Source organism: Lampris incognitus, chromosome 14, assembly GCF_029633865.1.
Source record: "Lampris incognitus isolate fLamInc1 chromosome 14, fLamInc1.hap2, whole genome shotgun sequence".
Classification (NCBI taxonomy): domain Eukaryota; kingdom Metazoa; phylum Chordata; class Actinopteri; order Lampriformes; family Lampridae; genus Lampris; species Lampris incognitus.
The window spans coordinates 38,053,557-38,066,302 of record NC_079224.1 but is presented as its reverse complement, the minus strand read 5'-3'; the positions used below and the strand labels follow the sequence as shown (position 1 = coordinate 38,066,302).

The 12,746-nt window shown below is 45.0% G+C and overlaps 1 protein-coding gene across 1 annotated transcript; it reads left to right on the top strand.

Moving 5' to 3' along the window:
- The first annotated feature begins 4,980 nt into the window (after nucleotides 1-4,980).
- LOC130124142 (alpha/beta hydrolase domain-containing protein 17A-like) lies at nucleotides 4,981-11,397 on the top strand. Its single transcript, XM_056293577.1, has 6 exons — nucleotides 4,981-5,024; nucleotides 5,940-6,048; nucleotides 6,179-6,630; nucleotides 8,107-8,301; nucleotides 10,757-10,936; nucleotides 11,172-11,397. The coding sequence occupies exons 3-6, from the start codon at nucleotides 6,185-6,187 to the stop codon at nucleotides 11,395-11,397; spliced, it is 1,047 nt and encodes a 348-aa protein (XP_056149552.1). The 5' UTR covers nucleotides 4,981-5,024; nucleotides 5,940-6,048; nucleotides 6,179-6,184.
- The last annotated feature ends 1,349 nt before the right edge of the window (nucleotides 11,398-12,746 follow it).

Genomic DNA, 12,746 nt, shown 5'->3' with positions numbered 1-12,746 from the left:
TTAAGGGCAGGGACTTGTCTGCATACAGATGGGGTAAAAAAAAACAAAAAAAAAACAGAAGTACAGATACCAGCGGACATCTCCTGCACTCCTGCACCCCTTCTAGACCCCCACCCTATTCCAGCAGGCTCCTCACCAGCGGATGTCTGCGCAGCCGGGCTTCACTGATCAACTGGACTTCACCTGTCTCCTCTGAGATTTGGAGCACCTCATGAACGTGGCTTCTGATTCACTCACCCATGGAGTGACATTTAGTCTCGTGCTTTGCTGGCCCACGTGCACACACCCGGGGGGGGCGGGGCGGGGGGAGAGCGCCTGAAAAGCCTGTGCTGCTGTAAGGCGCCGGACGAGCTAACTTCAGCTTTGTTGACCGCGTGCAAAGGCGCCGATGGTAAGTGACGTCAGCTACTCAGCTGGAAATGTGCGGTCAGTACTCGGCCTCGTCCCAGTTACAAACGTAAGACAACGATGCTGTATCGTTCTGATCGCAACGAAGTCACACAGCGGTTGTGAGTCCTTAAAGCAACGCATTTAACAGCTGAACTCTACTCGGAGTGGAAAAGGAGTCGAAAGAGCCAACAAATTTCCGCAGGAGCAAGCTCTCCTTCGAATCACTGGACACGAGTCATGACGTCCTTCATATCATCACCATGTCAGCCCTGAATTGGTGAATTTGCCAGTCTCTAAGACACCTTCTCACCAACAAATATGGCCCCCCCCTCCCTTTTTTCTCCCTAACTGTACTTGGCCAATTACCCCGCTCTTCCGAGCCGTCCCGGTCGCTGCTCCACCCCCTCTGCCGATCCGGGGAGGGCTGCAGACTACCACATGCCTTCTCTGATACATGTGGAGTCGCCAGCCGCTGCTTGTCACCTGACAGTGAGGGGTTTCGCCAGGGGGACGTAGCGCGCGGGAGGATCACGCGGCCCTGACCGACCAGAGGAGGCGCTGGTGCAGCGACCGGGACACACACCCACATCCGGCTTCCCACCCGCAGACACGGCCAAGTGTGTCTGTGGGGACGCCCAACCAATCCGGAGGTAACACGGGGATTCGAACCGGCGGTCTCCGTGTTGGTAGGCAACGGATTAGACCGCTACGCTGCTCAGACCCCCCCCCCCCGTCCTCCAATATGTCTTTTTGCACACATAAAAGTTGGTTTATCACATATTGTGGAAGGACTGAAACCTCCAGAGTGATTTGTGAGCTAAGCGTTAGCTTCACAGACACTACAAAAGCCTGTCAGTCGGCAGCGCCTCGCGGCAGGGGAGGATTTCCACAATCTACACAAGCGAAAGGCGACTGCATCTTAACATGATCTCGAGTTAAAGGGAAGCATCGACTTATTAGAAGTTTAGCCCTAAAAAAAAAAGTAGGTTTTGAAAAATGCCTGGGTTTTTTTTTTTCAGTAACAAGGTAGTCATTTTCATTCTTCCAGTGAATACACACACACACACACACACACACACACACACACACACACACACACACACACACACACACACACACACACACAGACACACACCAAAAGATAACAAAGCGACCAGAAACACACACACACACACACACACACACAAACAACAAATAAAAAACAATCCCACCCTCATCACTTCTACAGCTTAAAGCCCCAAAGTATTACAACCAAGACTATCAGTGTTGTGCTGGGTGTACCAAGAGGTAAGAGAGGCAATTTGTCGCCGAATGCCTGACGTATTCTCTCGATGATAAAAACAGCTAACAAAGGACCTGTTCAGAAACATCCCTCCCTCCCTCCCTCTCCCTTTCTCTCTCGCTCATACATCCTCTGCTCTGTTTCATCATACTCTCTTTTTTTTTTTAACTCACATATACACAAACTCAGGACTGTACTTCTGAACGATTTGTAGAAAACAGCTCTCAGAGCACCCCCCCCACACACACACACACACATTAATATGCAGATGATTTGCATGCTTTGTGGGTAGCCACATTATGAAAATCAAGTGCTACAATCCAATCTAATTTTTTTTCTTTTTTCTTTTTGCTGCTCCTTAATAGGCCTGTGTTGGGCTTAGCATTTGTGATGGAATAGGGCCCCATGGGATCAATAGAGCTCATTAAATGTCCCCGTGGACAGTTATCTCACCGCCGGGCCAACTTACATTGCTTTTACCTGCAGCCGCCGCTGGATTATTAGCACAAGTGGGTCCATCTTTGTTTGTGGCATAATTAATTTTCAAATAGAATTACTCAAACCGTACCTGTACGTGATATTTTCCTACGAACCCGGGCGCCCTTTTGTTTGTCTCTGGTTTGGCATCGCATACAAGAGAGTATGGGCAGTATGGATTTCAGCTTTCGGGTGTATCGCTGCACGCTTGTGTGTTTATGAGGGCGATGTCGGGGTGTTACTTGGCCTTCCGAGGGGAGTCTATAAGGAAACACTGTTGTGCACCTGTTGTCTGCTGTGTGGCGGGGACGGCACCTGCTCGCAGGGCTGCTGTGTGGCTGTCTGTGTGGGGCAGCAGGGCTAACAGGGAGACCATTCACAGCCGCTCACACTGTCTGCCCGCATCCCTTCTTCCCTACTGCCCCTTTGCTCTGCGATTCTGGGCCTGTCTATCTTCTCCCTTCCAACTTCTGTCGCTTTTTTTACATCCTCTGTTAATCCCCGGTGGCCTATGTCAGGTGTCTATCACTATCAGTGTCTTCTCTACACTTCATCCCCCTGAATCCCTTTCTGTCAGTGTTTCTGTCTATAGCTCACTTTTTTTTTCTTCTTCTTTTTTTTTTGGTTTGGGTTTTTGTGTGTGTGTGTGTTGTCTTAAACAACCTCTTACACAGAAACACGTAACGAAAAACAGCAGCAGCTGGGAGTCGTTGTGTTCCTTCTGCTTAACTTGATAGGTTTGGGTGTGAAGGAGGAAGTTGCAAACAAGAAATTATGAATAATCAGTAAACCAATTTGGCAAAATCCAGGACTGCAGATAGTGAGCACTTAACTGGGGGCCAACAAGGGCGGTCTGTTAATAATGCACGGCCACAGGGAACATTTTATGATAAGAAATTGCGAGTCCAACAGTTAAATCTTAGACAAATAATACATTTCATACAAACCAGCACGCCCACACACACATACACACACATCCATTTTTTCACCTAATTTTACATTGGCCTTCAGTGCATCTGTACTGACAGCGATGTTTAATACTGTCTGGCATAATTTAAACCAGTCATCTGTTACACTTAATGTAGTTCTCACAGATGTGATGTAATCTGATCCTATTTCCGTGACTCTAATTCGGAGAGAATAATGACCCAATCGATTGGCTTTATGGCAGGGAAATCAGCGTGTCTGACCTTTGGTGTTAAGGTTGAGAACCTTTTGTGAAATGTCAATTTGAACATCACTCTGCATAGCACCAATGACAGCATTTCAGAAAGCAAACTAAGGCCCAGGCTGTGGTTTTCATAAGAACTGTCCTATTGGTGTGTGGCTGTCCTTGCAATGCCAGTGTTATGTACAACTATTGTGAGCCCTGTGTGCATCACATGAAATAAAAAAGCCTACCTCATAAAAATGTGTCAACATTGCGAGCATCCAATATGTGAGCGAACAATAGCCTGTGCAGTAGTGTCCAAATATAACACAACACCTCATCATCCATAGTGATCTAGACGATGCAAGTGAGGCAGCATCTATAGCGTAACCCGGAGAAGCCCCCTGTAATGCAGCATAGCGTCTGGTTAGCAGCACTAAAAAACACAAAATGACAACAATGCACGTTACACACCTGCACGACGTACCCACACCATCACCCTCAGACACATCTATCTCCTAATCTAGATGGATGACTCCCCCACGATTGGCCCACTCACCGTGCCAGATGGCCAGGTAAGGCGGCTGTGTCAGGTGGCTCTTGCCGATTCGCCTTCTCCGGTCGATTTTCCTCCTCTTTATGGGGAAAAGGGGGTGAATTGGTTCACGGCTCACGGTGTCCGAAGCCTCGTTGAGGCAGCAGCAGCAGCAGCAGCGGCAGCAGCAGCAGCAGCTCCTCTCCAGCCGCACCTCACCTGTCTCTTCCCTCCACGGTGTCTGCGCATGGCCGTGGCATCGCCGTGTCCCGAGCGCGTGAAACGCCTAGTCAATTACAATAGGCTGTTAGCCGCAAGGGACAGCACGCGTCGGACCCAGTCGCTAAACACGAGGCGGCAAGAGACTCTTCGGGGATCTCTCCGAGCGCATTCGTGTTCGGTTAGCCCTGCTCATGCCATGCCAAATGCCCAGATCCTGCGGCTGATTAAAGTGTAACGTCACTTAGTTTCGTGCACTTTCCTACCCGACACGCGACTTTTCCGAAACGAAAGCCACCGCCATCTACTCTGTTTTTACTATAGAGTGGCGAGGTAAAGCGTCCAGCGCATAGCCACCGCGGTGACAGCGGGGGCCCATGATTCACAAATTCGGGAACGCGGAGCCCTGCAGTGGATCAAGGATGACTGGGGAACTCTCTCTCTCTCTTTCTCTCTCTCCCCCTCTCTCTCGCTCCCCCACACAGGTAGCTGTTCTGTAAAACGGCAAATAATTCAACCTAAAAAAAAATGTTGTTTTTGCTCGTATTTATTTAAATTGGGGGTAGGGCCTATTACTTTTTTATTTTTTTTCTTAGTAAAACATTAAATCTGAAATCACTCAAAAATGTGAAAAACCAAAGCCAAAATACGTCTTACTGAATGGAGGAAAGAAAAAAAATCAGGAGCAACAACACATTTTGAGCGCAAAATACGAGACCCGCTAGTTTGGAAGGGGATGGGAAACGGGATCGCTCCCATGGTTTTAAAACGTAACCATTTCCAAAGATATCGACCGTACGCCTCTCTGACGTCACTTCCTAATTTAGTCCAACACAGGGGGAAAAAAATCGGCTGGCCATGGATTTTAGCTAGCCGCTAGTTGACCGATAGCTGTAGCGTTAAGTACATTTTTGTCAGTATATCCATGTCCAGGCACAAGAAGGATTATCACATCACCGGGCTCCTTTTGTGTACGTATAAAGGCACGCCATCTCGTCCGCACAGCCATTCTCAGTCGGCAAGTATCGAGACAGTTAGCTCAAAAGCTAGTAAGCTAACAGGCTAGCCGCCGCTCGCTAGCAAGGCTACCTCGTTATCGATAGCTGGGGATATTTTCACATCTAAAGGTTAGCGTTCATTTACCTCGCTATAATGTAGTGCGCGTTATCAGAAAACGTTTCGTTGTGCTTCCTCTGTCCAGTTCCGTTCAGCTGTTCTCAGGATATTGTATTCATTTAGTGACAAAATGATATTACTGATTTATACTGTAATATTTTTTTTTTGGTGATGTTTGTTTGATTGTTAACGTTGTGTTAGCGTAACAAGCGCCCCCCCCCCGAGTTGTCAGGACGGGGCTATATAGCTAGTGGCCACTAAATTCATGTCCGCCTCAGTAAATCTGTTATACCACAATGCTGAGTTGCTATTTAAAACATTTTTTGAAGAATTTATGATATTTTTTTTTGCAATTGAATTCTACTTTACACCGATCCCAGCTAGCCACAGCAGCTGTCATTTTCAAACAGGGTTGAAGACTAACACGATCCACCGAAACCCATTGTATCATAATTAGTTGTGTCGCTAATTACCCCCCAGAAAATGTGTCTCTTTACTATTTTCATAGTCTGTGGACTTTCATTTTTGAGCAGAGTATCAGACTTCATAGGAGAATGTGACAGAGTCCCACTGTGTCATAGTCGCTTCATCATGTGCTATTTACTTGTAAAGGCAAAATAATTAAAAAGAATAAACTAAACAAAACAGCAGGTTGATATTAATTCTCTTTTTGCATGATAATTCATGGTTGCTTAAGTGTTTTATCATAGTGTGACAACAAGTCGTTGTAAGGTGTGTCATGGCATGTCTTTGTCTTGTGATCTAACCAGCTGAGAGACTAGACCAGGAAACATTGGCACCATTGTGTGCCGCTCCAATTCTAGGCCCAGGGAACTCAGAATCCAGGTATTTATACTTGGATATCCATCTTTTAATTAGGTGAGCCAAAGTTTTCTTCCTACTTATGTTTTACCAGACAATATTTAGGTCTTGTATTCCTTCTCCAACCATACCCTAATCTTTCTTGTAATTTTTTTCTTCTTTCATGCTCCTTTTTTTTTATTTCTAGTAGAAGATGAACGGTTTATCCATTCGAGAACTATGCTGCTTGTTTTGCTGCCCTCCCTGCCCCAGCCGCATTGCAGCCAAACTAGCTTTCCTCCCTCCAGAGCCCACCTATGCCCTCCTGCCTGACCCAGATCCAGGTTCTGGGGCTGGAGCTGTCTCTGGGACTGGCGCTGGGGCTACTCCACCATCTTTGGGTGCCCCAGGACTGCGATCACGGCTCGGCGCTAGTGGCAGTGGCACTGGCAGCAGCGGTGGTGTTGGTGGCGGAGACAGAGGAGGTGGTGGTGGGGGTGGAGGAGGTGGACCAGAAGGCAGGTGGAAGCTGCACCTTACAGAGAGGGCAGAGTTCCAGTATTCCCAGAGAGAGCTGGATGTGACAGATGTGTTCCTGACCAGGTCCAGCCGAGGGAACAGGGTGGGCTGTATGTACATCCGCTGTGCTCCAAACGCAAGGTGAGCCCCCCTCCCCTACAAAAAAAATTGCATAGACTGGTCACATAGGCTTGTTTTTTTTCCCTCGTAAGAGCATTTTTCATTTATATTTTTATGTCTATTTCCCTTTTCCACCAGATTATCTATTGCTGTTTGCCCATTTGCCACTGTGTTGTTATGTTTTGATTTACTTTTTTTGTTGTTGCTTTGATTTACAAAGGGCTGCAACTATTGAATTGACTATGTGGAAATAGAATTTATTCCAATCCTATAAGAATATTTTGCCTTTCAAATGCTACTCCACAGAGATGAGGTATGTCTTTGTGCACGAGCAAGGTAGGACAAGTCTAGCAAGGAGGATGATAGCTTTTACAAGATTAAACTACAACATTATGGTTTTAATCTTGCAATCCTTTATGTGTTGCTAATAATAAGATGCAGACATTTTTTTCCACTTAATGTGCTTTGACTCCAATTGTCACGTGCAAGCAATCAACATGTAGATTGAGTTTTAGACAACATCGAAATACACACTTCCAGCTGTGAGCCCACTGGTCCAGTGATAGACTGGTGTAAAAATGTGTTAAAATTTTGCCTACTTCCAGATTGCCATAAACATAAAACATGCGTGGCTAATTTGTGTTTAAATGTTAGGTTGTTGGGAGCTGAATTTTTATCAGGTGTATGCAGAGGCTACTGCCGAGTTTGTTAAACAATTAAATAGAGTAAGCTTCTGTGTTTTATATTTGAGAGGCACTGGCACCGCATGTAACCTATAGCCATGTGTGTGTTTTCTAATATTGTTGTACTGCATGATCAGCATGCTGGTAAGGAGTAGCCATAACTTACTTTGTATGCGATGCATGTTGAGTAAATTCTGTATGCTTTCATTTCAAATGTTGAAGCATAGAAAACGTGTCCTTATGGAAGGATAATTAAGCTTTGCTGTGTGTACAGACAGTTATACTTTGTTTTATCATCAGGCTGCTGGAACCCTCTTGGAATAATAATAATCACCCCTCTTCTCATTCCTTAAAGTATCAGCAACACTTGGAATTGTTAGGATGATTCTTCCCTGTTATAGTGTGATTACAAGTTGTCGTCTCCTCTTCATTTTCTTTAAATATTTCCTGCACACATTGTTGATGTATTTCCTCTTCCAGTGTTTAACTTTTATGGTCAAAAATATTTTCTATCACTCTGCTTCTATTCTTAATCATTTTACAGATAAACAAAAATAGATATTGCACGCTTCTTCTGCTTGAACTGGCTTTCTTATAGCATTTCATAGCCCAATGCCATGCATGAATTCTGCCAATTGCACCGAAGACTGAAGTTTTTCTATCTTGCTTTGTTGGTTGCAATGTTATTACAAAATATGACAATGCTTCATAGTATTGGCTTCAGTATAGAACCACGGTTTTTTTCTGTTTTGCTTGCATTCTCTACCTTTTATTCTGTAAGCTTGACCTCTGTCTCTTCTGGTCTGTCCCTCAGGTTCACAGTGTTGTTTTCACACGGTAACGCCGTTGACCTGGGCCAGATGAGTAGTTTCTATATTGGCTTAGGAACACGCATCAACTGCAACATCTTCTCCTACGATTACTCAGGCTACGGTGTAAGCACTGGCAAGCCCTCTGAGAAGAACCTATATGCAGACATTGATGCTGCTTGGCACGCCCTGCGCTCACGGTAAAGACACAAAACAAAGATCAAACATGTTGCATTGTGTTTTCCCTTTTTCTGTGTATGTCATGCGTCATCATTGTGAAACAGTACTTTGTCATTGGAAGCTCATGGGTAGGTGTCCCTTTCGCATTGGACTGACCACCAGATTGCATCCTTGATATCTGCACAAGGGCTCTTCCCTAAGTTATTCAGTTGTATTTTGCACAGTTGTTTTTTGTTTCTCCATCTTTTGCTTTTATCAGTTTATTTGTACTTTGCACACCATCTGTTAATTGAAATTGCCAATTCTGCAACACTGGTACAATTCTTCAACTCAGATACTTGTAAGATGCTAAGTAGGGTTGTGCGATATGATGATATATATCGTGTGACGATAGAAAAACATCTATAATTTCATATTACGCTCTTTCGTTTATTTCGTGTCGCAAATCACTCTTTACGGCAATATTTTTTGTCATTTGGAGTCTGTCCATCTTTGCGTAGATTATATTTTTAAATTACTCATATTGGTTTTTTTGGGGTTTTTTTACTCGCAAAGCTTCTATTGCACTTACAGTAACGTAACTGCTGTAGTTGTCGTCAGCTCTCCACCGCTGTCTGTCTCTCCGCTCTGCTGAGCAACATCTGCCCCCCCCCCACGATGAAACAGAGCAGAGGCAGAGGAGACGAGAAACTAACGCGACCATAAGTGACAGCAAAATGCAGTAGAGACTGTTTATTTATGTTATTCACGTGGTTTATGTGCACTCGTTTAGTTTCAGCTCAGTGTGAGAGTTTCACCTGCCTTATGCTTTCATTTTTGGTTGCGCTACTGCTCTGCTCTCTGTGGTTCAGCCAGGGTGGTGTTTCCCTCCACACACTCTATATTGTGATATGTATTAGGGTTGGGCAATCGTTTCTGTTTTCGTATCGTCCAGTCGTGATCGCCGGGGTGGGGGGAGTGACGTCACAGCACACCAGTGCCAGCACGGTCGTGTCAAAGAAATACGTAACCTCTCGTGTTTGTGAATATTGTGGGTTTTATCTGGTTTGTAGCTCCGGTTTCCTCCCGCAGTCCAAAGACATGTAAGTCAGGTGAATTTGCCATACTAAATTGTCGTTAGGTATGAATGTGTGTGTGTGTGTGTCTCCGCCCTGTGATGGCCTGGCGGCCTGTCCAGGGTGTCTCCCTGCCTGCCGCCCAATGACTGCTGGAATAGGCTCCAGCATCCCTGCGACCCTGAGAACAGGATAAGCGGTTCAGCTAATGGATGGATGGACCTGGTTTGTAGTAGTAGCATATTTATTTGTTTTTATTAAATAATTTATTCGCTCGTTAGCATTTTTTTAAAATTATTATTAACGTTAGAATTTAATTTGGATCAAAGATTTGAATAATCACCTTGAGCGTGGCTCAGCATCTGGTGGAGCGTTGAAATTATCGAACCGTTAGGCTTTCTGTAAGCAATACAGTTAAGTTACATGCGTAAACATTTATAAGAGTATGAAAATTTTATTTAAACTATTTAAACATTACCAAAAATCCGTTTAATAGCACTGTCTCCTCTATTCAACAACTGCTCCCTTTTAAAAGTCCGTGTGTCTTTGCTTGGTGTGACAATATCACAGCGTCTTGCTCCATTTAACATCTTTAATATCACAATCCAAGTCATACCCATAACGTTAACTACTTTTATAGAGCGCAGAGCAAAGTTTTGGTGAGCAGGCGTATGGAGAATGGTGATGTGGGGTGTCAGATCCGTGGAAAAGAGATGGCAGACTGGTTTGTAATTAAGGATTTAAAATTCACTCGTGCTGATTAACCGGGCTCAGCAGGCGGACATGCTGCTCCACCAGAAACATCGCACAGTAGGGTGCAGATTCTAGAGGTTATTTTTGTAGCACTGATGGTCAGTTAGTTAAAATCGCCTTAATGTCGGCATAGGAAAACAAATCGTCGATCATCCCTTCAGTCGTCGATATATAATCCGATCAGCAGTTGGCCTATATCGGGATGAGAGATTTTGGTCATATCGCACAGCCCTAATGCTAAGTCTGCTGTCACACAATATGTCTTGTCTACACTCAATTAAAGGTCTTGACGTGTTTATCCCTGCATCCGGTGTACCAGTTCTGTGTTGTATAACAATCTTGGAAAATTGTCAGCAAGAGTTTACCAGTTCACACTCTAGATGTGGTATACGTTGTGCATTGCTGTCCAGTCATGTGTATCATGTGCTATGGAGGGCCATGTGCATGCAGGCTCATTCCAACCTACCACTACACCAACTGGTTTCACTGATTACTCCTCCCCTGTGCGGCTGAAGGTGTGTTAATCATATGTGTTAATCATCAGGTGTTTGGTAGGAAGGAATACCTGCATACACATGGCTCTCCAGTGTACATCACTGGGCATCGGTGATGTAGTGAGTATAAGTCTTACTGATTGTGATGTTCTCTAATGAAACGTGTGCCTCAGGTATGGCATCAGCCCGGAGAACATCATCCTGTACGGACAAAGCATCGGCACAGTACCCACGGTAGACCTAGCGTCACGGTTTGAGTGCGCCGCTGTGGTCCTCCACTCCCCCCTCACTTCTGGCATGAGGGTGGCCTTCCCTGACACCAAGAAAACATATTGTTTCGATGCCTTCCCTAAGTAAGTCATCCACAACACAACTCATCTACATCCTAAAGGATGGCAAAAAGTGTTGATTCGTTCTTCATTACTGTATGACTTTGTTTGAGTGGATTGCAAACCCAGCAATAGAATCACAACCTATTGTTGGTCAATGTTTGATGGATAGATGTTTTATGAGAGTTTTAAAAGTTCTCTATACATACAGTATAGTTGGGGTATTAATTATTTTCTACTATACTATTTTGTTTTATAGCATAGAAAAGGTGTCTAAGATTCCATCCCCAGTGCTGATCATCCACGGTACGGAGGATGAGGTGATTGACTTCTCCCATGGTTTGGCTCTATTTGAACGCTGTCCCAAGGCTGTTGAGCCCCTCTGGGTCGAGGGAGCGGGCCACAACGATATTGAGCTCTACAGCCAATACCTGGAGAGGCTACGGCGCTTCATCAACCAGGACCTGGCTGCACAACATGCCTGAGATGCAAAGCTACTCTGTGTAAATGGGAACGCGTGCGTACGTGAGTGAGTGAGTGAGTGAACGGATGAGAGAGTTAAGTGAAAGTGCTTTTATGAATTAATGTGTGTCAGAAGGTTTTCATGAATGTGTGCAATCAAGGGTGTAGTTGAGTGTATATCCATTTTTTCCGTGGACCTTTGACACCTAAACAAGAAGTGTGCATGTTTGTGCGTGTGCATGTATGTGAGAAATTGGAAATTGGCGAGTGAACGACATCCCGACGAAGACGTTGGTAGACCTCGCCGGACTGCATGGGGAGCAGACACATGGAGACTCGTCAAAGTTGATAATCCGTGTGTGTGTATGACGAATACCTCCACAGCTGGACTAGTTTTCTTTACAGAGAACCTTAACGTTGGTTAAGCATGTGCCCCCCCCCCCCCAACTCCTTTTTGACCTGACAAAAAAATGGCTATCCTTCTTACTGACTGCCAGGGCATTTCCCACGTTTAAATCCAGCTAACACTAACCTACGCCGTATTCGTGCGGTTCGAAGCTCTGACTACTTTCCTGTGCTGTCGGATGAAGCGAAGGTGGAAGTTTCAAGGGACTAGTCTGGAATACTGACACAGCCTGTACGGTGGGTGGCTGTATGTCCTCCTCTTCCCTGCTGTGGGTTCCACCTACTGGAAATATTCACAGAATGGCCAGGTTCCACTTCATTTCCTTGGCTCTGTGCTGTAGCCTCAGCCTTGTATTTTTCACCAAACTGAAGAAGCAGGTTCCAGGGAATGATTGTGGTTCCACTGTTTTGTTTTCTTCCCCCGTCCAATTTTTAATTTTTCTCGGCAACCAAGATCTGGTTGAAAAGGGTAGCGGAGCCGAACGAGAGCCAGACCGCGAGAGGATGTCTCTGGTTCTGTGGCTCTTTCTCTCGTCTTAATGAAGCAAATAATAAACTGTGGGTCATGCCTGGGTAACCGAAAAGCTCATTTCACATGTGTGTTCACATGTTGTATCTCCATGGTTGGCTCCAAACTGAAGGTAAATGCCCCCCTCTCAACACGTGTGTGAAGAAAAAGGTTTAGTCGGACCGGACTGCCCATGTAGCAGCAGCAGAAATTGATTTTTTTTTTCTTAATGTGAATGAAGTGTAACAGTTACAGGAGGACTTTGAGCTATTATGTGGTTCCCCTAAACAGACCCGCTGGAGTTGGTACTCTGGTCGGGTTTTAAGGGTTTTTAAGAAAGTCACAAATTCAGCACCCACAAAGGTGGCTGCTCAATTGAACAAACTGATGAAGTTTATGTCTGGTAGATATTTCTCCTTCTATCAGGAATCATTTGTTCAGAGTAATCATCTCTTCTTT